Source organism: Phyllobates terribilis, unplaced genomic scaffold (genome assembly GCF_046119375.1).
Source record: "Phyllobates terribilis strain yellow unplaced genomic scaffold, ASM4611937v1 Scaffold_4__5_contigs__length_816908805, whole genome shotgun sequence".
Classification (NCBI taxonomy): Eukaryota; Metazoa; Chordata; class Amphibia; order Anura; family Dendrobatidae; genus Phyllobates; species Phyllobates terribilis.
Window position 1 is genome coordinate 585,966,614 of NW_027362764.1, and position 26,257 is coordinate 585,992,870.

At 43.0% G+C, this 26,257-nt stretch overlaps 1 protein-coding gene across 3 annotated transcripts in view; it reads right to left on the reverse strand.

Annotated features, from left to right (window-relative positions):
- The window catches only part of ZNF521 (zinc finger protein 521), a 477,609-nt gene that overhangs the window by 284,963 nt on the left and 166,389 nt on the right, over window positions 1-26,257 (reverse strand). For all 3 annotated transcript variants that reach the window (XM_073679187.1, XM_073679189.1, XM_073679190.1), the window contains one exon: window positions 14,547-17,899. In XM_073679187.1, coding sequence (XP_073535288.1) covers window positions 14,547-17,899 — 3,353 coding nt within the window. The remainder of the gene's footprint in view (window positions 1-14,546; window positions 17,900-26,257) is intronic.

Consider the following 26,257-nt stretch of genomic DNA (forward strand, 5'->3'; position numbering starts at 1 on the left):
CTTCTCCGGTCTGCCAATCAAGCACAGGTGCGTGTCTCTGGAGCCAAGGTAGGCCTAGCAAGAGGGCGTGAGAGAGTCCAGGCAGAACATGGAAGAAGATGCTCTCAGAGTGCAGCATTCCCACCTGCAGAGTTATGGATTCGGTGATGAGTTGGATGGGATGTGGTAAGAGGCCCCCATCCACGGCAGCGACAGATAAGGGTACAGCCAGAGGTTTGGTGGGAATGCGGTATTTCTCTACCAGGGACTGAGAAATGAGATTTCCGGCAGCTCCAGAGTCAAGTTGAGCCAGTTCAAAATAACGGTTCTCCCCGCAGATGATAGAGACCGACAGCATTAGAGATGGAGAGGGTTTATTTCTGTCTAGGGTGACCTCTCTGAGCGATCCTAGACACAGGCGTTTCCCGACCTCTCCGGGCAGGAACGGATCCGGTGCTCCTTACTGCCACAGTAGAAGCAGCTCCCCTCGGCACGGCATAATTCTTGACGGGTCTTGACCATCTTGGTCTGGTCGACCTGCATAGGCTCGGGTGAGTGCGCCGGAGGAGTAACGGAGGAAGTGACGGGTCTTTGGAAGGTAGGGGCAAGGCGTGGAAACCTCCTCTCACGGGTGACCTCTTTGGTGCGCTCCTGGAACCGGATGTCAATCCGGGTGGCAAGTGTAATTAAGTCGTCGAGAGTGGTAGGAATGTCCCGACCGGAGAGTTCATCTTTAATACGGCCGGACAGACCCTCCCAGAAGACGGACACCAGGGCGTCGTTATCCCAGGCAAGCTCCGAAGCAAGGGTACGGAACCGTATGGCATATTGGCCCACGGTGAGACTTCCTTGGCGGAGGCGGAGCAGAGATAAGGGGGATGAGGTCCTCCGTCCTGGTTCGTCGAAGACCTTCCGGAAAGCCGAGAGAAAGGCTGGCAGATTGGACACCAGGGGGTCTCCTCTCTCCCATAGAGGATTTAGCCAAGCCAGCGCCTCCCCCGTGAGATGGGACATGATGAAGGCTACTTTGGCTCGGTCGGTGGAAAACTGCTGTGCCAACAGTTCGAAGTGCAGAGTGCTCAGGTTAATGAAGCCCCGTGCCTGAACGGGATCTCCGCCAAAACGAGGCGGGGCGGTGAGGCGGGGACCGGGAAGAGATGCCATGGAATTGATGGGCAGCGACGCTGCCGGGGTAGGAGTCGTGCGACTGGAAGCCGGTCCCGAAGATGTAGTCAGTGTGTCCAGGCGAGAGTTAACACTACGCAGGTGGCTCAGGATGGACTCCTGTTGGGACCTCTGAAGGGACAGTTCATGGCATAGGTCCGAGAGCGAGGGAGCTTGGGTGCCACCGGGTTCCATGGCCCGAGCAAACTGTAACGGGTCTGGGAGGTGGAACCTCTGAGCAACTATACAAAGGGGCAGTCCTTGTAAGGAAGCGGGTGGCTCCCAGGGAAGGCGGGCAGATAGTCACGGCAAGTGACAGGGACAGTCTCTGGGTAGAAGGGCAGGAAGTCACGGCAAGTGACGGGGACAGTCTCTTGACAGGCGGATGGTCACGGCAAGTGACAGCAGGGTAAGAGTCTCTAGACGGGCAGGTGGTCAAGGCAAGTGACAGCAAGGAAAGAGTCTCTAGATAGGCTAGCAGGCAGGTAGCAGGTGAGCACTCCCAGGTGAGCGGGCAAGAGTCTCTGGACAGGCAGGTGGTCACGGCAAGTGACGGCAGAGCCTCCAGGTAGGCTAGCAGGCAGGTAGCAGGTGAGTGCTCCCAGGTGAGCAGGCAAGAGTCTCTGGACAGGCAGGTGGTCACAGCAAGTGACGGCTAAGCCTCCAGGTAGGCTAGCAGGTAGGTAGCAGGTGAGCGCTCCCAGGTGAGCGAGTAAGAGTCTCTGGACAGGCAGGCAGGTATCAGGCAGGTATCTGGCAGGCACTTCCTGGTCCGCAGGCGGACTGATCCATAGACAGACTGGCAGGTGCTGGTAGGCAGACTGTCGGACCACAGGATAGCAAGCAGGTAAGCAGATGTCAGGCAGGTATCAAGCAGGAATCTGACAGGTGACTGGCAGGTAACTGGTAACGGGACCTGAGGGCTGAAGCTGAGTTGAAAGGCTTTGCAACAACATTGCTCAGGCACCTCCGTTTTGGAGGAGGTGCCTTATATATGGTGAGGTCCTCCGGCCATTGGCCGGGGACTCCTTAGGACGGCGCGCGCAGCCCCTTTAAGAGAGGGGGAGCCTCGCGCGCGCCCTAAGCACAGAGGCCGGGAAGCAGCGCGCGCTGCCAGCAGAGCGGGAGGAAGACGCCGGGCATGGAGGGGAGAGGTGAGGGGAACGGCGTCCCTGCCTAGCAGGAGGCAGGGACGCCGACGCTACAATCACCCACAACTATGAGCACTACAGGACTAAAACACACTTGAGAGCCATTATAATAGCAAAATAGCTTAAAGAGAAACTATCAGTATGATTCCCCCTCCTAAACCTTCTACATAAAGGAGAGCTACAATTGCAGATGTATTTGTAATAAGATAAGGTCTGCTCTAATGCCCCTCCCCCACATGGACTGTCTGTGAGATGGAAGCTAAAGAATTGTTAGTTGTAGTCAGGAACAGATCAGCAGCCAATCTGACAGCACTTTGACAGGACAGCTGCAGCTGAAAATGTGTTTGTAATTAGACAAAGCTCTGCTGTACTGTGTTATTTTCACACTTGGCTCTGCTGTGAGGTCAGGAGAGCAGGCTGTCAGTCATTACATGTCTCACACTGGTAACACCCCTTCATTTAAAATAAGCCCTGGAGGCAGATTCTCATGCAGATCTGTGTCCGGCCCATAGATCTGAACAGCTCATTTACATATTAAGAAATACATGGATTTCCCTGGAATAAGATATCAAGGTAACATTTTATTCAACTTTCTAAGACCTACATGGTTATGTAGATGGCTTAGGAAGGTTGATTCTGCTGACAGATTCCCTGTAAGTTATATTTCCATTTTAGACATTTAGCACATATCCACAAAATATGACATTAAATGTTTAAGAAATTGGGGTCCCATAATAGAAGGGGACCTGCACTTTAATTGGGTGAATGGACAAGGGCAGCTCAGTTAAAGTTCTCTTAAATGACTTCTATGTTAGTTCCAAAAATAACCGAGTAAGCTTGCCTAGTTTGTGAACCCCCATTCTTGAGATAGGTGTTGGTCCCAGATGTGGGACCCATGTTCATCTCACATGTATGGCATATCCAGTGGATATACTATAAATGCCTGAGATGGTAATACCCCTTTAGCCAATGAGTATTGTGAAGGATGAGGGGATGTAATGGCAGCTTACAATTGTTCTGTAAGCATGTGTAGCTTTAACCGGTTCAGGATCGCCCACTGTACATAAACGTCGGCGCTGCCCGGGCTCTGTGCAGCGCCGACGTTTAAAAACGGTGGGTGGTCCCGCAGCGCTCAGGACCCCCAGGGTCCTGCTAGCGCTGCGGTACCGGTTCAGAGCGATAGCTCTGACATGTGGTATCATGGGGACCTGAATGGATCAGGTCCCCATGATGTTAACCTGTTCCTATCTTCTAGATGCCGCGATCCATAGCGATCGCGGCATTTAAAAGATAGTAACAGCTGGTGGTCGGCGATCGGGACCACCCACATACCTCAGGAGCGGCGGGGATCCCGGTGCTGTGACCTCTGACATCATTGAGACCTGATTGGCTCAGGTCTCGATGATGTCAGCGTCACACCAGCCAATCAGAGAGATTTAGCAACAAACTTTCCCGGGCGATCTGCCTGATAAATACATTGTTTCTTCTCCGATCTCAGTGAGAGAGCAGAGGAGAAACAGTGTGACAAGAGCTGTGTCAGCCTTGCCACTGTGAAAATAAAAAAAATAAAATAAAAAAGAAAGTAAGAGTTAGGGTTAGTGAGTCTGTCAGATCAGTCAGTCCTGTCAGATCAGTCCTGTCAGATCTGTCAGTCAGTCAGTCCTGTCAGATCTATCAGTCAGTCAGTCCTGTCAGATCTATCAGTCAGTCAGTCCTGTCAGATCAGTCAGTCAGTCCTGTCAGATCAGTCAGTCCTGTCAGATCTGTCAGTCAGTCAGTCCTGTCAGATCTGTCAGTCAGTCAGTCCTGTCAGATCTGTCAGTCAGTCAGTCCTGTCAGATCTGTCAGTCCTGTCAGATCAGTCCAGTCAGTCAGTCCTGTCAGATCAGTCCAGTCAGTCAGTCCTGTCAGATCTGTCAGTCAGTCAGTCCTGTCAGATCTGTCAGTCAGTCAGTCCTGTCAGATCAGTCAGTCCTGTCAGGTCAGTCAGTCCTGTCAGATCAGTCCCGTCCGTTCAGTCCGGTCCGTTCAGTCCAGTCAAAAAATCTAAAAATAAAATGGCCCGTCAGACTTATACCGCAGAGGAGGTGTATGCCCTGCTGTGTTCTGATAGTGATGACAGTGCAATCTCAGATGGAGATATGGATTTTGAGGGCTTTAGTAGCGGCGACACTGAGAGCTCAGAAATGAGCAGTGATTCTGGTCCATCCTCAAGCCCAAGGACCAGTACAACAATAGGGGCAAATAGCGCTACTGGAGAAACGTCTCCAAATCAGGGAACACTGCCCAGTACAAGCGCTGTCCCTGCTACTAGTGAATTGGCGCACGCCAGTGTACAAGGGGCTTTGCCACATGATCTAGCATTTCCCAGATGGGAGGCTTCGGATTCGGCTGCTCCATTCAGCCCTGATTTCAACGCCAATCCTGGTATAAATGTGGAGGTGGAAGATTTTGGACCAATTCATTTTTTTAATTTGTTTTTTTACAGACAGCTTGCTAGAGCATATTGTCGTGCAAACAAATTTATATGCATCCCAATTCATAAGCCAGAATCCCCGATCTTACTATGCTAGGGCAAATTTATGGACACCAACTAATGTCCCGGAAATAAAAAAATTTTTAGGACTTACATTTGCCATGGGGCTTGTTAAAAAACCGAGCATTCGATCCTACTGGTCCAACCACCCTGTTCAAGCCACCCCTATGTTTTCAGTCATTCTGCCTAGGACCCGTTATGAAATGCTCATGCGGTTTTGGCATTTTAACGACAATAGTCAATGCCTGCCCAGAAATGCCCCAGAACATGACAGGTTATATAAAATTAGACCCATCATTGAAAATTTGTCAGAAAAATTCTTAAGCCTCTACACCCCAACACAAAATATTTCTATAGATGAGTCCCTTGTAAAATTCAAAGGAAGACTGCACCTCAAGCAATTTATCCCATCTAAAAGGGCAAGGTTTGGAATAAAGATCTATAAAATGTGCGAAAGTTCAACCGGATACACATCCGCTTTCCGCATACAGTTATATGAAAAAGTTTGGGCACCCCTATTAATCTTAAGCTTAATGTTTTATAAAAATTGGTGTTTTCGCAACAGCTATTTCAGTTTGATATATGTAATAACTGTTGGACACAGTAATGTTTCTGCCTTGAAATGAGGTTTATTGTACTAACAGAAAATGTGCAATCTGCATTCAAACAAAATTTGACAGGTGCATAAGTATGGGCACCCTTATCATTTTCTTGTTTTAAATACTCCTACCTACTTTTTACTGACTTACTAAAGCACTTTTTTTGGTTTTGTAACCTCATTGAGCTTTGAACTTCATAGCCAGGTGTATGCAATCATGAGAAAAGCTACTTAAAGTGGCCACTTGCAAGTTGTTCTCCTGTTTGAATCTCCTCTGAAGAGTGGCATCATGGGCTCCTCAAAACAACTGTCAAATGATCTGAAAACAAAGATTATTCAGCATAGTTGTTCAGGGGAAGGATACAAAAAGCTGTCTCAGAGATTTAACCTGTCAGTTTCCACTGTGAGGAACATAGTAAGGAAATAGAAGAACACAGGGTCAGTTCTTGTTAAGGCCAGAAGTGGCAGGCCAAGAAAAACATCAGAAAAGCAGAGAAGAAGAATGGTGAGATAAGTCAAGGACAATCCTCAGACCACCTCCAGAAAGCTGCAGCATCAACTTGCTGCAGATGGTGTCACTGTGCATCGGTCAACTATACAACGCACTTCGCACAAGGAGAAGCTGTATGGGAGAGTGATGCGAAAGAAGCCGTTTCTGCAAGCACGCCACAAACAGAGTCGGCTGAGGTATGCAAAAGCACATTTGGAGAAGCCAATTTCTTTTTGGAAGAAGGTCCTGTGGACTGATGAAACCAAGATTGATTTGTTTGGTCATACAAAAAGGCGTTATGCATGGCGGCAAAAAAACACAGCATTCCAAGAAAAACACTTGCTACCCACAGTAAAATTTGGTGGAGGTTCCATCATGCTTTGGGGCTGTGTGGCCAATGCCGGCACCGGGAATCTTGTTAAAGTTGAGAGACGCATGGATTCCACTCAGTATCAGCAGATTCTTGACAATAATGTTCAAGAATCAGTGACAAAGTTGAAGTTACGCAGGGGATGGATCTTTCAGCAAGTCAATGACCCAAACACCGCTCCAAATCTACTCAGGCATTCATGCAGAGGAACAATTACAATGTTCTGGAATGGCCATCCCAGTCCCCAGACCTGAATATCATTGAACATCTGTGGGATCATTTGAAGAGGGCTGTCCATGCTCGGCGACCATCAAACTTAACTCAACTGGAATTGTTTTGTAAAGAGGAATGGTCAAAAATACCTTCATCCAGGATCCAGGAACTCATTAAAAGCTACAGGAAGCAACTAGAGGCTGTTATTTTTGCAAAAGGAGGATCTACTAAATATTAATGTCACTTTTCTGGTGAGGTGCCCATACTTATGCACCTGTCAAATTTTGTTTGAATGCAGATTGCACATTTTCTGTTAGTACAATAAACCTCATTTCAAGGCAGAAACATTACTGTGTCCAACAGTTATTACATATATCAAACTGAAATAGCTGTTGCAAAAACACCAATTTTTATAAAACAATAAGCTTAAGATTAATAGGGGTGCCCAAACTTTTTCATATAACTGTATATGAGGGGAAAGATAGCCAACTAAACCCACCAGGATGCCCTACTTATCTGGGGACATCTGCAAAAATTGTTTGGGAGCTGATAAGTCCATTTTTTCAAAAAGGCTACAATCTATATGTGGACAATTATTACACCAGCATACCCCTATTTAAAAGTCTGGTTGAACTCAACATCGGGGCTTGTGGGACGATCCGTAAAAACCGTCAGGGGTTTCCACAACCATTGGTCAACCAAAAGTTCCAAAAGGGGCAGTCAGGGGCTGTACGCAACGGAGAGCTGCTTGCCCTGAAATATAGGGATAAGAGGGATATTTTTGTCCTCAGCTCGATCCACACAGATGCCACAAGGGCCACTGTAGAACTAGGATCCACCACTCCGAAGCAAAAACCTGTGTCAGTCATTGACTACAACAAACACATGGGGGGTGTGGACCTTGCAGACCAGGTTCTACAGCCATACCAGGTATCAAGAAAGTCCTATATCTGGTATAAAAAGTTGGTTATCTATTTGTTTCAGGTGGCCACATACAATTCTTTTGTGTTGTACAAAAAAGCAGGAAATTCAGATCATTTTCTTGATTATCAAGAAAAGGTAATTGAAAATCTTGTCTTTCAAAGTGTTAGCCCCGCTCATCCATTAGAATCTGAGGATGTGAAAAGACTCACTGAGCGACATTTTATTGCACTTATTCCAGCAACGGAAACAAGAAGGAACCCCCAGAAAAGATGTGTATGTATTAAGAGAGGAATGAGGCGTGATACCCGCTACTATTGCCCACAATGCCCATCATTGCCAGCCTTATGCGTCACTGACTGCTTTAAAATCTACCACACAGAACCACGTTTTTAAACTGTAAAAATGTATCCCAATTTGTCATTCAAACATTTGGTTCATTTAGTGAATGACATATTCGAGTAGAGCTCACTTAATTTCCAGGGGGGGTTCTCCAGAATTTAAACCTTCCATTGCGTGCTTGTTTCTGGAAATCATCCATCGAGTTAAAATGGTCACTAAACCCATAGATGAATTCCCAGAGGGGTGTCATTTCCAAAATGGGGTCACTTCAGGGGGGATTCTTTAGCTCTGGTACTCTGAAAAGTGCCAGAACAGCATAATCCCCCCTGAAGTGACCCCATTATGGAAATGACACCTCTGTGGGAATTCATCTATGGGTTTAGTGACCATTTACCTACTTATTTTCCCACCACTAGATTAATTTATACAGAGGAGTAGATTGTAAAATTCGGTCACTTGTTGTGGGTTTCCTCTGTTTAGGCACCTCAGGGGCTCTCCAAATGCAACATGGCGTCCGCTATCGATTCCAGTCAAATTTCCATTCCAAAAGTCAAATGGCGCTCCTTACCTTCCGAGCCATGCCGTGCGCCCAAACAGTGGCTTTGCACCACATATGGGGTATCAGCGTGCTCAGGAGAAATTGCACAACACATTTTGGGGTCCATTTTTTCTGGCTGCCCTTGTGAAAATTAAAAATTTGAGGCTAAAGTAGCAGTTTTGTGAAAAAAAGTTAAATGTTCATTGTTTTCTTCCACATTCCAAAAATTCCTGTGAAGCACCTGAAGGGTTAATAAACTTCTTGAATGTGGTTTTGAGCACCTTGAGGGGCGCAGTTTTTAGAATGGTATCACTTTTGGGTATTTTCTGTCATAAAGGCTCCTCAAAGTCACTTCAAATAAGATGTGGTCCCTAAAAAAATGTTTTTGTAAATTTTGTTGTAAAAATGAGAAATCGCTGGTCAACTTTTAACCCTTATAGCTTCCTAACAGAAAAAAATTTTGGTTCCAAAATTGTGCTTATGTGAAGTAGACATGTGGGAAATGTTATTCATTAACTATTTTGTGTGATATATCTCTCTGATTAAAGGGCATGAAAATTCAAAGTTTGAAAATTGCAAAATTTTCAAAATTTTCGCCAAATTTCCGATTTTTTCACAAATAAACGCAAGTGATATCGAAGAAATTTTACCACTATCATGAAGTACAATATGTCACAAAAAAACAATCTCAGAATCAGGGGGATCCGTTGAAGCGTTCCAGAGTAATTACCTCATAAAGTGACAGTGGTCAGAATTGAAAAAATTGGCCCGGTCACGAAGGCAAAAACAGGCTCTGGCGCGAAGTGGTTAACAAGAAATTTGGCTCCGTAGATGGTCCCGCCTTTCAGCTGTAAAGTCAGGACTCACATCCCCACCAGCTAGCTAGAATTCGAGCTCCTCCAGCAAGACCCCAAACCATGCGGTCTGCTTTGTACAGACAGCTAGAAATTCCATAAGGAGTTATGGAGATAATATATGTCCTAGCCGTACATAGCCTATATTTCTGAGATCCCCAGAACATGGCAAATGTCCGCCTGGGTCTCGGAATAGGGAGATATGTAGAATAGCTAGTAGGAAACAGATAGCAAAGCTGTGTTCAGTGTTAATGCATAGCAATCTCTGGTGCCATCCTTCACAAGTATCTTTTAGTAGCCAAAAGAAACCTGCACAAATGGAAAGAGAACATATATGCTCCAAGTCCAGGAGAACCCCCATATCTTTAATAATTAGAACAAAGAATGAGAATGTGGAAGGTTTTGCATACTACAAGCAGATATTCACATTAAAAATGTGTGTGGTAGTTGTAGGGGATAGATAAGAGTTTAAAATTCACAGAACCCAAATAAAAGGAAGGAGGTTTTTGGGGGTAAAAAATAAATATCATACGGTCACATGAGGAAGAGAAAAACAGGTTGGGAAAACAGGAAAGTGGGGGTTTATCAGGATACTCTATCACAAGTTTGTTTATTTTACCATAAACAACTAGACAGACTTTAATATATAAATTATGGGCTAGTTCCTTGTAAGAGGAAACAGTCAGTTCCTGTCTCAGCGGCTGCTCTTGCAATTCTATACTGAAGTGTATAATGATGTTCTGACCTAAACTCTACAAAACAGACAACAAAATTGCAATTCCAAGGTGAAAATCAATGAAAGTGTTGGTTTATGTAAATAGTATCGAATCTGAACATGTAGATGGTTATTATCCATTTGGAGGTTTAAGATATCTCCATCAATATCTATATAGAAATTATGCAGGACTGGATTAGACTCATGTAGAGTTATTCAGAGTCTACTCATGGAGGGTAAGGGGTAACGTTTCTCCTTTTGGAGAGTGACGAGCCAAGCCTGGCATATCAGAGTGAGGAGACTTATAAGCCATGCATGCTCCTCCGGGAAATTAAATATGCAAATGATCTCTTCAGGGAGGAAGAGGATTAGAACTCTAGCTCCACCTATAGAAAGCAGCAAAGTCATATTGCAATGCTCGTTAAAGAGTCGATATTGGCTTTTAGGATTGCTGCTTCCAATAGGTGGCACTAGAGTTCTAGTCCTCTTCCTCTCTGAAGAGACAATTTGCATATTAAATTTCCCAAAGGAGCATGCATGGTTTATAAATATCCTCACTCTGATATGCCATGCTTGGCTTGTCACTATCCAAAAGGAGAAACGTTACCCACTAGATCCCAGTCTTAAGCCTCTCACCTAGCCCAATCAGATCTCATACTTTCCACTGATGAAGGGTAACACCCTGCACCACCGTGCCTGCAAATTGAGATGCGGCATTGGCTTTTATCCCAAGTCATATTGCAAGGCTCATTAAAGAGTTGATATTGACTTCTAGGATTGCTGCTTCCAATAGGTGGCACTAGAGTTCTAGTCCTCTTCTATGAAGAAACAGTTTGCATATTAGAGTCTACTGATAAAACACTGGTGATGCCTTGGTCTGGGACAGAGGAGTCTATATAAAGCCACCAGGATGGTGTACTTACTTTGAAAAACCATGTCAGAATGGCTGTATAATCCATTTTGAAAAATTGTGTGTCTGATCATAAAATGCAAAATTGAACCCCCTAGCGCTATTTGACGTACATATCCATAATAAGCACAGGTCACTTCATGCCGACAGCATGGTACAGTTTCTGGTACAGCACCGATGCAATCTCGCTGATCCTAGCAATTTAACTTCTTATATGCCGTTGTCAAGCGTGACAGCGGCACATGAGGAGTAAGCCCTTTGGCAGCCCGCAGTGCGATCATGGGTGCTGATGGGTTGCTATGACAACAGGAGGCCTGACAAAGACTTCAAGGTCTGCCATACACCATAGTCAGTCAAGCACTGCCATTCTAGTGTAATACACAGCACTGTTAAAGGAATGCTGTGTATTGAAAATGCCATCAGATTGTATGTTAAAGTCCCCTTGGGCAGCTAATAGATATTGTAAAGAAAAAAGGTGAAAGAAAATGTATTTAAGTGTAAAAAAAAAAAAGAAAAATACCCTCCCCAAAACTCCATTTCCCTCCTCAATCCCTCAAAAGAATATTCAAATCTGAAAAAAAAAGTAGCTAAAAAAAGTGACATATTTGCTATTGTAGCATCCACAGTAACTCGCACTATATAGAAAAGTGTATAAGGATACACTATAAAAATTGCAACGCCAAAGCTGCCATTTTTGTACAGTCCACCTCACAATAAAAAAAAAAAAAAAGTGATCAAAAAGTTATGTCATCAAAAATGGTAGCAATAAATACTACAGCTTGTTACACAAAAAGCTGGATCTTGCTTGGAGGGTTAGTGGGGGCCATTATACAGTGTGGAGAGGAGTGGGGCCATTATACTGTATGTAGGCCCATTATACTGCACGGAGGACTGTGTGAGGGTCATAGTTGGGGGATCACACTGTGTTGGGGTCACCATACTTTGCCGGGGGAGTTAAGGTGGGGTACAGTAGGGTCATCATACTGTATGTATGGAGGGTACTGTGGAGGAATTCACTGTGGGGGTACCATACTGCATTTGAGGGACACGTTTGTCGGAATCATACTTTATGGGTGCAATGAAAGGGAATCTATGGCTTCAGTAAGATGAGAATTACTTTATGAGGACTGCAGAGTTGTGAGGTAGGCTCTTCTGTGATCCTGCTGAATATATATTATTAATTTAATTTTTTTGGGGTGGGAGAGGGTGCAATTAAAACTTCTGCTATGGGGCCACATAATTTCTATGCACGCCCCTGGACCCAACATATCACATACTTGTATATCATACATTGGGAAGGAATTAAATGAAGTAAAAATTAGTTTAGATCAAGCTGCATGAGTTACTTTCCTGGTTTGCAGTTGGTGTGTATTTGTCTTATCATACACCCGTTATACTTGCCATCTGTGGCAGTTACATTTTATCTTATGATACCAATCTCTCCTGTTTTCCTTCAGGCCTATTAATAAAAAACTAGTGAGTGCACAGAGATCTACAGATACACAGGACTGAAGATTTCAACTTCTCTGGCAAACAGCAATCCAGAAATCATCAATTTAGTGAACAACTTCTCTCCTCCCCTCAATTACTCAGAATGTTGAGCGCTATCAACACTTGATACTGTACCATCTACAGGGAAATATCGTCTTTCTTGAATTTTCAATAAGATGTAATCCCTCAGAAGGGGATTTCTAAGGTGAAGGCCCAGATCAATTTCAAACAAAAATTGTATATAGTAGAAATGTAGCGTGAATCTTCAAGGGCTTAATTAAAACCCATACTTTGCTACACTGCACATGAAGGAATAGTGAAGCGCGTGGGATGTGGCAAGCCAAGGTTTGAGTGCGGCCACTAGAGGCACAGCCAGACTGACCTACAGTGACAGAGGACTAAGAAGAAAACCAGCTATGAAAACACCACTGATATTATTTTCATAATCTGCTGTAACGCCGTTGGAAAAAAAAATGAACTTCAATGAAATCCCCATATTTCACAGAGGATGTGACCTTTACTATGTTGTGGTAAAATTAAACTAGGAAAGTGATGACTATGTGTCCCTTTAAATGTCAAATGTGGATGTTACATTTTTTTATTGCAATAGAATCTGTAGTGCTCTCCACAAGATTAAGTTGTCAAAGAAAATGATCTGTGTATCTGTGTGAATTTCATCTTGCTGCACTGACTATTGCAATATGCTATATGTAATATTTATAGAGGTAGTACATGTAAGTGGTGATTTTACGCCTTCTTCTAAGCAAGCATAGTGATGCAGAGGCTCCCTAGACGTAGCTTCCAATCTACTTCCGTTCACACTCTTCATTTTATGTGGTGCTGAAAATTACAAAATAATAATTTAAGCCCTTTATATCTTCAGGTCACGCCTCATCAAAGGAAGGTCCTGTGAAGCAAACACGGGCATCCATTCCCCATCCGCTCTATGTGTGGCCACTTCTGTAGGGTCCGTAACCTTTTCAAATCACAGACTTGCCTTTTACAAGAATAATACCATGATGGAAAGTCAAACTATTATAAATTACCTGTCATCTAATTTACTGACATGGGTTTATATCTTGTGCAGTGATATTCTTCACAAAATGAAATGCCATAAAACCCAAGGTAATCTGCATCCAGAATTACAGATTTTTACTATATATATATATAAATATATACATACATATATATATATATATATATATTTTTTTTTTTCTCCTTGGAATATAGTTATAAAATTAGGTTCCAAGAAGAATAATACGTGGGAATACAAATGTACGTTTTTTTACCTGGGGATTTTCCTCATCTGAAGTCTAAGGAAAAAATCCACAAATAAAACGTACATTTACTGCAACGGAGAGTAAAAAAAAAAAAACAGCACAGTGGGCAAGAAATTTTGATAAATCCCATCTGCTTTGCTGGTAATGTGATATGCTGCGTTTTTTTGAGCAGCCAAAATATGAAGCATCAAAAATGCACCAAATACTTATCATGGAAATTTAGCTTAATGAAAAAAAGCCTGAAAGAGGCAAATTCTTTTAGATATACATCAATAAAACTCATGGATTGCAATAATTCTCGTGCATCTTTTCTCATAAATCTATGTTGTGTTCTTCCTCTGCTCTCCTCCAAAAAATGTATGCCTAGATAAACTGACAACTGGGTGTTACCATTCATATTGTGAAAGGGTGTGTCCTTAGACTGGCATAGTCAGCAGTGATTGGACAGTATGAGATGGTGTAGGGACAATCCCAAAACTGTAAATACCCAGTTGTCCATTAATTTATAGGTTTCTAATCAGAACAACAGCACAACAGAGAGCAGTAAGAAAAGATGCTCTAGAATTGTTAGAGTATGGAAAATGCAATTATTTACTTAAAGGGAATCTGTCAGCAGCTTTTTACTTTGTAATCTGAAGACAGCATGAGTTTGGGGCAGAGAGACAGATTTCAAGAATGTGTCACTTATTAGGCATTAGGCTGTGTGCTGTTTCCATACAATGAAGGTTCTATCACCAGGAGATTATCGCTGCCCTGATTGTGTCACATCTGCTGCACCCAGTAAAGTAAGTGATACATCATTGGAATCAGGGTCTCTTTTCCTAATATGCTGCTCTCAGATGAGGTAGCAAAAACCTGCTGACGGATTCCATTTAAAATACATGTAAAGTGAGTAGACAGGTGTTCTTTAAAAACAGATGCCAGAATAAGGAAAGGTTCAAAATGAGTTAAGCAAGAAAATGTCATTCATTGCATATAGTGAGAATATAGTTACCTCATCTGATTGAGAAGGGCTGATGCGGGGCATTGGTGACACTTGTGGCGTTTTCAGCTGAGTTGTATTGTTTTCAGATCCTTGCTCTCGGTGGACAGTCTGAATGTGATTTTGGAGTTCACTTTCAGATTCAAATTTAACATTGCAACTAGAGCATCGGGTCTTCATCATGGAGGCCTTATTTTTACCATCTACACAGGGTATATTGTCAGGCTGACTTAGAGAAGGCCTGTTAGTGCTTAAAATCACATTGGTAGTTGGACTGGCACTTTTACTAAGATTAACACAAATAGCACAAAGGCCGTAGGGCAAACCATTAATATCAAGCTTCACCAAGTCCTGTTTAGAGCGAAACTCTTTTAGACAAGAAGCACACTTGAACAACTTCTGTAAGTTAGGTGCACGTCCAGTGGACTGAATTGCAGATCCGTTTCCGGTTTTCTGCATATGAAATGTGCCATGAATCTTGAGCTCCAGAGTTGAGGTCACGGTCTGCATGCATACTACACAACGAAACCCTGTCAATGAATTTCTCAGGTCTGGATGCATTTGACAATGTTCTAAGAAATCATCCTCACTATGTAGGGGAAGTTTACAAATTCTGCAGTTTCCAGTGTCCAGACTCTTACTATGTGTAACTTTGTGTTCTGTAAGAGTTAACAAAGATGGGAATCGTTCCCCACATATCGGACACATGTAATGCTTTACTGGACCGAGATGTGTCTGCATGTGCTCTCTCAGACCATTTTCAGAAAAAAATGTACGAGAACAGACATTGCACTTATAATTGCCTTTAATTAACTCAGCCTTTCTCTTGACAATTGCACTTTCTCCAGGTCGAATATTGTGATCTCGGAGTTGGTGGTTCTGCAATAAAGAATCCATAGTGTAGGCAGCACCACATATATCGCAGCCGTACATTGGTTCAGCGGTATCTATATCTTCCTCACTGCCATCATGACTATTATGAGACTCTTGATTGTTAGTCAATAAGGTCTGAAGTTCTACCTCTTCTTTCTGCACTTGTTCTGGAGCTCCATTGGTTCCACAGTTTTGTGTTTTGGCTTCAAATACGCAATGTTTTTCCCTCAAATGTTTTTCTAATAAAATGATGGCATGAAAAGCTTTACTGCAAAATTTGCAATTATATTTTTTGCTGTGTGTCGTAATGTGGCACTGTAGCTCTACTTCTGTGCCAAAGGACTCGCCACAGAAAATGCACTTGTGGATTTTTCCCTGGTTCTCCAGGTGGTTGTGCTTTACATGAAGCTGTAAGTCAGTTTCTGTGCGAAAGTCCCAGTTACAGGAAGTGCAACGGTATACTTTCTTCTCATTGCTGTGTTTCACAGCCAAGTGAAGCTGAATGGAGACTTTGGAGTCAAACACTTCCTGGCATAGTGTGCAACGGAAGAAAACAAATGTATGCATGTCTAGCAAGTGCTTCTGCAAATCATCCACTGAAGTAAATTGTTTGTCACAACTCTCACAAATATAATATGTAGATGTGATCATAAAGTGAATGGTAACATGCTTTAAAAGAGATTCTTGGTTTGGAAAATCTTTGTTGCACTGGGGGCATGTCAATTTTGGCAGAACGGTATCAAGATGAGTTTTTAAGTGAGTCTGAAAACCATCGAGGGATGAATACTTGGCACCACATTGATTGCAGATGTACTCGCCTGCAGGTCTTGAAGGATTGCCACCAATGGTCTGCATCATCTTTAAGGAGGATTGATCCAAAGTAACAGGAGATAAGGGACTCAGAGCCCTAGATTTCTTCCCATTATGGATGTAATTTAATGCCAACGGAATGTTCTTGTGATTTTCCTTGATATGCTTGTTTAATTTAAGAACACTATTAAAGATAGGTGAATTGGTACAGTACGAGCAAGAGTATACTTCAACTACTGGCTCTTTTGGGGTACCCAATACTGGAGAACCAAACCGGGAACTGCTGAGGTCACAATGGACTTGACGAATGTGCTCCTCTAAGGAAGAGTCTGTGAGAAATCCCATGTAACAATGGGGACAGAAGAATGCATTACTGTCTTTTGCGACTGGATTTGGAAACCCATGTGAACTTCTAATGTGCTCTTGGAGTATGTTAAGGTCATTGAATATTTCAGAGCAAAAGTTGCATTGATACACCATGGCAGGCATAGTGGAAACGATTAATGCTGGATCCTGAGTTTCATGTACCTGTTTGAGATGTTCATTTAGATTGTAGAGAGAAGGTAATACTTCTAAGCAGTACTGACAGATATGAGCCTGCTCTGGTTTATCTAAATGCATAGTTTTAAGATGTATCTGGAGGACAGCAAGGCTAGAAAATAATTGTTTGCTGCAGTAGATGCAGCTGTATGTGACTTTAGCTTGCTTGTTTGAAGGCGCATTAAGATCACCAGTTTGCTGAGAAGCTCTTTTCCTGCCGCGACTTTTAGGCAGTGGCGGAGCAATATCCACCATTGTGGAACTGTCTACAGACAGGTTTGAATCGGGGGTGGTACTCGATACTGATGTATATCCTACAGTAACTAAAGAAGGACTGTTGCTTGGATTACAGGATTCGGGGTGTTGATGACTATCCATATGGCTATAGAGCTCCTCTATACTGTGGAAATTTTCTGAGCAAATGCTACAAGAGTTTTTTTTCTCGTTGCTATGAATTTGATCCATGTGATTCAAAAGAGAGGTTTCTTCAACGAAAAGTTCGTGGCAATACATACACTGGAGAGCACCTCTATCATCATTTGGAGAACATTCAGGGTGACATTCCGCGATATGTTTCTGCAGATCCTCCGGAAAGTCAAACCCCTCTTCACACTGACTGCATTTCTGGGTGTCCTTCAATTTCCATTCTTCCATTCTGCCACCAGACTGTGAACAATCTTTATTTCTCTCATGTACCTGCATGTGACCATGCAAAGAGCTTGAAGAAAGGAACCCCCTTCTACAGATGGCACACTTATATGGCTTGTTGGAAGTATGAGTCTTTAAATGAATTTTAAGATGATCACTTCTAGAAAATGCTGCATCACACTCACTGCAGTGATATTTTTTGTCTCCAGTATGCAGTTTTATATGGCGATCTCTGCTTCTTTTGTGCTTGAACAATCTACTACAATATGTGCACTTAAAAGGGAGTTTGTCACTGTGACTCTGTTCATGGTGTTTTAAATAGCTGAGGCGACTGAAGGATTTGTCACAGAACTGGCAGGGATACGGCAAACCAGGAATACCCTCCTCTTCACCAAAATCGCAACCTTCTCCGTGGCTGGGTGATGTCTGATCTTTACTAGACGGCGATGATGCTGGCCATGAGCAAGATGGATCATCTTCTACATCTGCGCCATCTGAAAATACAAAACAAGAAAACATTAGAAATATATAGTATTCATATGGGGTATGACAATTCTATAAAATGCTATAACAATGTTATAATTAATTATAATTAATTGTATATTGCTATATTAAATTGTTTAATAATTTTGGTCATTAATATTTATTAAAGTTTAACTTTAGGACTTTTGTACATCTTTGTGCCCTTTTAATTGCAAGCAGATCGGTTGAGTTCCAGACCCGGAGATCCCTACCAATCACCCATAAAAAACTTGAACAGCCCTGGTGACAGGAGCGCACAGCCCTGGTGACAGGAGCGCACAGCCCAGGTGACAGGAGAGCACAGCCCAGGTGACAGAAGAGCACAGCTCCTGTGTGTAGTGAGGATTCAATAGAAATCATAGGCTTCTCAGGACCCAGACCCCACCGATCTGCTTGCATAGAAGAGCACTCAAATATAAAAAAAAGTTCTAAAGTTTAGGTACTCTTTAAGGATTTGTAAAAAAAAAATTGGTAACACCTATCATATAACTTACTGATCGCTGGGAGTCCAACCACTGGGACTCTCACTGATCGAAAAAACAGGACTCTCCAGATCCTCATTTGTATAGAGTGGAGGTTGAGCATGTTGACCATAACTCCGTTAATTGTCCATGGGACTGCCAAAGATACCCAAACACTGCACTACAGATAGGTGATCCACTACAGACCAATGTGGAACAACCCCCTTAAAACATTCATGACCACATGACTTTATATTTTGATAGATCTTGGACTTTTAAAGAAACGGTGGTACCAAATATGCTTCTTATTTATTTATTTTTAAGGGGTGAAAAGAGGGATGATTTGAATTTTTTGATATATTTTTTCAATATTTTAAAAAACTTTACATTTTTCTTTACATTACTTTTTAACCCTCCTTAGGGGAATTAAACCTTTGCTCATATGTTCTGAATTGCAGTATATAGCCAAAATGGCGCCTTCCTGTGAAAAACGGGCAAACAGTCGGCTTCTGCTGGGTATGGTGCGGTCTCAGTTCCTGAACATGCTCCATACATGTGGACTACACATAGGAAGTACTATTACATCTTAAAAGGGTTAATATTATGAAATGATATAGTACAATGACTGATGTCATACAAAGCTAGAACTCGTCCCACAAAAAGCAAGCCATCATGCCGCTATGTTGATGGAATAATAAAAAAAGTTATGGATTTTGGAAGAAGAGGAGGAGAAATCAAAAGTGCATAAATGGATCATTAAGGGATTAAGGTTTTTCCATCCTGGTGTCCTAGAGGTTCCAACAGCCTCACTACCACCTAAGATGACACCAATGTTATAAACAGCACATGGTAAAAGGGATGCAGCATTTGAATTGGGGAGGAAGAGAAGCTTCAAGCTATGTCTTGGGGGAGATAGGTTCTGTAGGGGGAAACAAGCTATGTTTTGACACCATTTATCTACTTTACTATAGAAACAATACTGTAAATGTGAATAAAGGGACAATATACAGCAAGGGAACATATACAAACACCAGTGGTGTATCCAGAATCTAGTGAGCCCCAATATAAAATCTCCAACAGTGCCTCAAACTATTAAAGGGCCTTCAATTGTATTGGTCTTCCCATTTGGGACAAAGGGACTTCTTGGGCCTCTCTAGCTTTTAGGGCCCCAATGTACGGTAACTAGAATCTCTGCACCTACACCTACTATGGTGATGCTCCTTACAAACACTGTGCAATAAGAAAAAAATAATTCCTAATTTTCCCATAAGTTCTTACTACTTTATACTGTCATCAGATTTGGGATAAAAACACCGTGGGTGGGTCTGTTCAGCCAAATTTTTTTAAGAAATAAAAAAGTAGCATCCTATCACACAGAAGAGCAGTACTAAAGGTTCAGTGCACACAAAGATGCATTGTGTTTAAGTTCAAGAGGTTCCTCAACATTTCTTCCTTTCTCCAACTACATTAACATGTTGAACTTCCTTCGGAAAGTAGGCATGGTACTTTCAAGTGACACAGACAAAGCAGAAAACCGGAAACAGGAACAATGATAAGCGAATATGAATAAAACTTTAAATATTTATTAACAAAAGTTCCACATGATGATGGCCAGTTAACAGGAACTGATATGCACACATAAACATATCTAGGTGTATGAAATAGATCATTTAAAGATAGATTTGAATGATTATGTACTATCATATAAAAAAAATCTTAATGACAGTAGAAGAAAAATATTTTCTCCTGTCCTCGAGACTCCTGTCTTCAAGATGGCAAAATCAATTATTTTCCAATGGAAAATGTCAGAGGAAAGAAGGGAGAAGCATGTTAAAACATATGGCCACCTTTACCTATTCTGATACACTGTATTAAATTAAAGCATAAGGTAAGGAGTGACTGGTCTTCAGAAGACAGATATCAGTCTGAATGCAAAGTCTCCAAGCACTTATAAAACTAAAACAGCCACCAAATGGGAGGCTATGAACTTTTCCACTTTTGTTGTGTAAAAGTTTCATAAATGTCTGTAATTATCCTTGGTCCATGGTCCAGATCAGTGCTCTCTGGCCACAGACAGGAACTACACGAATTTCAGGATTTTTCAGGATTTCCCAGCATGGCATTTGATTTACTGACCTGGCATTATGTCATCTGTGTTCCGAGCGGCGCACAGGTGACATCTCGCCAGCCAGGCTAGTCATAAACCGAGTCTGGGATTTCGAAGGGTAAGGAAATTCATGAAGCTCCTGTCCATTGCCAGAGCGCACTGATCTGTAACGTGGACTGAGGTTGAGCGAAGCAACTCGCTCATCTTTATCTCGTAATAATATTAAGGTACCTCCATATCCTTTACTCCCTATATCTGATCACTCACCCACTCTTGTCACCTGCATCTTAAAAACATCTCCAGAATCCGACCTTTTCTCACCTTTGAAATGGCTAAAACTCTTACTGTTGCTCTTATTCACTCTTATCTGGATTACTGCAACTCTCTTTTGATCGGTGTCCCCCTTACCAAACTTTCTCCTCTCCAATCCGTCCTAAATGCAGCAGCCAGGGTTGTCTTGCCGTTTCCCCGATGCCTCTATCTTGTGCCAGATATTACACTGGTTGCCCATTTGCTACAGGGTTCAATATAAACTCATCGCTCTCACCTACAAAGCTCTTCACAGTTCTGTACCGCCTTATATCTCCTCATCTCATCTCTGCCTTACACGCGCCCTCTGTTCTACAAATGACCTAAGACTAACATCCCCCATAATCCACACACCTCTATCTCCAATACTTCTCTCGTGCAGCGCCAGTTCTCTGGAATGCTTTACCCCATACGATCCGACTGATGCCTAGCCACCACTTCTTCAAGCGCGCCTTAAAAACCTATCTCTAAACAAGCCTACCACCTCAACTCAGTAAACTAACTTTCCCCTGTTCTCTCCTTCTAAATATTATTCAGAATCTGCACACTACTATTTATCTGTCTCCACACCCTCCATGCACACGATAACTACACTCGATACTTGATTATTGCACTTAAACACACTGGCTGATGACCGGATCATGCAGCCTTATATGAAAATCCCTATTTATTATAATTGCTAGACCTGAAATAAGAAGCACTTTTCACCTATTGTGTCCCCCCATTACCTTGTAGATTGTAAGCTTGTAAGCAGGGACCTCACTCCTAATGTAACTGTTTAAACTGTCTTACTTGGTATTGAATTTATTATATATACATGTCCCCGCTTAATTGTAAAATGCTGTGGAATATGTTGGCGCTATCTAAATAAAAATTATTATTATTATTATCATTAATAAGGTAAATTAACAATGGCAGATACCTGGAATTTTAATTCTGATTTTCGGCCAGTTTAAACAGGCTGTTAAACAGCTGTTCATCAGATTGGGGGTGGACTTATAGGGTATGTGTACACTGAGTCTTTTTGCTGACTTTTTGAAGCAGAATTTCAGCAGAATCTCTCAATTTTTTTAGGAGTTTTCATATTTTTTTTTATTTTTTTTAGGAAGATTTAAAGCGTTTTTGGTGAAAAAACTCCTTGAAAAAACTTTGTGCATATAACCACAGAGTCACATAAGGCTGGAAAACCCTTTCATTCCATGCCATAGTTATCTTGATGGTTTATGATTAGGCATAATTTAACAATACTAAATGTATATTAAAGCAAATGAAACCACTGCATTGTTTTAGATATTTTATTTTTGGTCTTCTTTGTTGCTGTTTTTCTTCTTTTGATCACTGTATTATTTGTATTTTCCCTGTGAGTCACCTTTTCCTGAAGGTTGTGTGCCTCTCTTATAATCCATGTGTGATATCACATTTACTGGCATCTTGCTGTTTCAAAATCACAAGCATTAGATATGAAATGTACTTGAAAAGACACATATGGTTTTGGCAAACTGTTTTATTCCCAATAAAACCTATTTATCTAAGCCTCACCAGTTAACATATAGTGGAACATATCTAGTTTTAGTATTTAGCATTACTATCATTTACCAATGGAACTTACGATCTAACTTCCCAAACCAGGGAAGGGCTGTGATAGCTGAAATGTGGCAGTATAAAAGTGGTTTGTTTGCAACAAGAATTGGGAGAAGATAATATCCCCTTAAGTGAGATCCATAAAAAATAGCAAAAACAACTGGAAGACCAACAGCAAGTCAAATCTTATTGACAATTATCAGTGCTTAACCTTAATTATGATCTTGTGGTTGAAGATTGTGAAATCACAATTTCTAAACTTAACAATAAAGCCAACCTAGTGGTATGGACAGAGAAATAAGCATCTTTTTAGTGTCTATATTTTAAGGCTATGTTCATACTGTGTTATACTCTCACATCGGTGTCTCCATTGGGGCTCACGTCTTAATCCCCGGAAAACTGGATTCGTGCATGTGCGCTGACAGGATGATTGACTGTAATGATGCAGAGGGAGTGACTGAGTGCTCTGTTGGACATCATTTGCAGTATCCGCCTATTTGAGGCGGGATACAAGATGTGGTTGACTGCGTCTTGAAGCTCGTCTTAATAGGTGGAAAGAGCTTAAAATGATTTTTGACAGAGCACACAGTAATTCTGTCTGCAGCATCACAGTCAATGGCCCCATCAACACATACGCAAAATCACGTTTTCTGGAACTTGAGGCATAATTCCCTCACATGCCTCTTGAGGAAGTTATACAAAACATGCGTTGAGGCGACGGGGCCGCTTCACTTTGCCAACTATCCATACTTATAAGTGCCATACATGTTACCTTGTTTTCTCTTCTGGTCAGACAATGTTATTATGGGGTTGGCCCTTATACTATTAGATTGCATGTGTCTACTTAGTTTGTACACTTTATCCTTTTGATCTATATACATTGTCATGTAAAATTTTTTGCATCCCTGGTCAAAATTACTGTTATTGTGAACAGTTAAGCAAGTTGAACATGAAATGATCTCTAAAAGGCCTAAAGTTAAAAATGACACATTTTCTTTGTATTTTAGGCATGCGCATGCTCCGGCGGTCATTTTACCGAAGCACAGTGCTATGTACGGGATAGAGAACCTTTCCTCCACTCACTGCCGGCTTCTGATGATGGGACAGCAGGATCGCCCCGCCACAGCCGCCACCAACCTCCGCTCACAGCCGACTTCTGAGGATGGGGCCCGCAGCATCGCCCGGCTCCTGCCTTCGCCGCCAATCTCCAGTATGTGTGACCCCCGCTCCACCACCACTGCCCCCCAGGTGAAAAGGATTAAACGGCGCACCATTTTATTTAAAAAAAAACAACATTTTTTCCTATTTTGCACCCCAAAATTTGGAGTGTGTCTTATAATCCACAAAATATATGTATATATATATATCTTCAACTTGCTTAACTGTTCACAATAACAGCAATTTTGACTATGGGTGCCCAAACTTTTACATGCCACTGTAGTGGCCTCAGACAGCCAAGTTTACATAGGAGGAAGGATTTCCTCCCCTCGTAGTCCTAGGACAGCGGTGGCGAACCTATGACACACGTGCCCGAGGTGGCACTCGGAGCCCTCTCTGTGGGCACGGATGCTAGGGCCACCACCGCACGCACTCTGCTCCCATCCCATGTTCAAATGTATTTGCGTCTTTTAGACGCGAATACATTTGATCAGTGCTGCACCGGGACTGAGGCAGAGGACAGCCTGTCAGCCCTGGGTCCAACGTGCAGCAGTGTGATGACATCATCCAGCTACTAACCTCATCACACTGCTACCTGCGCCGGGGCTGTAGAGGAGCAGAGACAGCGTGCTGAGCACGGGCACTAGCAAGAGCTCCAGGAGGAGCCAAGCATTAAATGTATTAATGTGAAAGGGGCGCAGTTTGGCTAGAGGCAGTGTGTGGAGATGGGGGGGCAGCTTTATTCAGTGGGACAGTGTGTGTGTGTGTGCGTGTGTGTTTTGGAGAGATATACAAAAAAATTTAAAGGTGCAGTGCCAACCCGAATGCATCATTACTAGCAGACACAGCCGCACTACGCGTTGCCATGTCTATTTAAGTGAAGGCAGTAAAGCAGCGTGCCCTCCACAGCCACAGGCCACAGAAGCTGGACAGGAGACAAGCTGGGGGCAGGTGAGTGAGGCTTGTTGCCGGAGTCACCATATTAAAAAAATGTCTAATGTGTCTGTGTGTGTGCACATGTATGTATGATGTGTATATCTGTGTATGACTGTATATATATTTAATGTCTGTTTATAAGTATTTTTGTGAATTTGTCTTCAAATATGTATATGTACGTATCCCTGTATGTGTACTTATCTGTGTATATGTTTGTGTATGTGTGTGCATGTCTGCGTACTGGATGTGTGTGCATGTCTGCATACTGTATGTGTGCGTGTCTGCGTACTGTGTGCGCCAGTCTGCGTACTGTGTGTGTGCGTGTCTGTGCACTGTATGTGTGTGCGTGTCTGCGCACTGTATTTATACACGTGTGTGTATTTTGCAGAGGGGCAGTGTGTGCGTGTGTGAATTTTGCAGAGGCAGTGAGTGCATGTGTGTTTTTTGCAGAGGGGCAGTGTGTGCGTGTGTGAATTTTGCAGACGGGCAGTGTGTGCGTGTGTGTGAATTTTGCAGAGGGGCAGTGTGTGCGTGTGTGTATTTTGCAGAGGGGCAGTGTGTGCGTGTGTGTATTTTGCAGAGGGGCAGTGTGTGCGTGTGTGTATTTTGCAGAGGGGCAGTGTGTGCGTGTGTGTATTTTGCAGAGGGGCAGTGTGTGCGTGTGTGTATTTTGCAGAGGGGCAGTGTGTGCGTGTGTGTATTTTGCAGAGGGACAGTGTGTGCGTGTGTGAATTTTGCAGAGGGGCAGTGTGTGCGTGTGAATTTTGCAGAGGGGCAGTGTGTGCGTGTGTGTGTATTTTGCAGAGGGGCAGTGTGTGCGTGTGTGTATTTTGCAGAGGAGCAGTGTGTGTATTTTGCAGAGGGGCAGTGTGTGCGTGTGTGTATTTTGCAGAGGGGCAGTGTGTGCCTGTGTGTATTTTGCAGAGGGGCAGTGTGTGCGTGTGTGTATTTTGCAGAGGGACAGTGTGTGCGTGTGTGAATTTTGCAGAGGGGCAGTGTGTGCGTGTGAATTTTGCAGAGGGGCAGTGTGTGCGTGTGTGTGTATTTTGCAGAGGAGCAGTGTGTGCGTGTGTGTATTTTGCAGAGGGGCAGTGTGTGCGTGTGTGTATTTTGCAGAGGGGCAGTGTGTACGTGTTTGTATTTTGCAGAGGGGCAGTGTGTGTATATTTTGCAGAGGGGCAGTGTATGTGTGTGTATTTTGCAGAGGGGAATTGTGTGTGTGTGTGTATTTTGCACAGGGGCAGTGTGTGCGTGTGTGAATTTTGCACAGGGGCAGTGTGTGCGTGTGTGTATTTTGCAGAGAGGCAGTGAGTGCATGTGTGTATTTTGCAGAGGGGCAGTGTGTGCGTGTCTGTATTTAGCAGAGGGGCAGTGTGTGCGTGTGTGTGAATTTTGCGGAGGGGCAGTGTGTGCGTGAGTGTATTTTGCAGAGGGGCAGTGTGTGCGTGTGTGTATTTTGCAGAGGGGCAGTGTGTGCGTGTGTGTATTTTGCAGAGGGGCAGTGTGTGCCTGTGTGTATTTTGCAGAAGGGCAGTGTGTGCGTGTGTATATTTTGCAGAGGAGCAGTGTGTGCGTGTGTGTATTTTGCAGAGGAGCAGTGTGTGCGTGTGTGTATTTTGCAGAGGGGCAGTGTGTGCGTGTGTGTATTTTGCAGAGGAGAAGTGTGTATGTGTGTGTGTGTGTGTGTGTGTATTTTGCAGAGGGGCAGTGTGTGTGTGTGTGTGTTTTGCAGAGGGGCAGTGTGTGTGTGTGTGTGTATTTTGCAGAGGGGCAGTGTG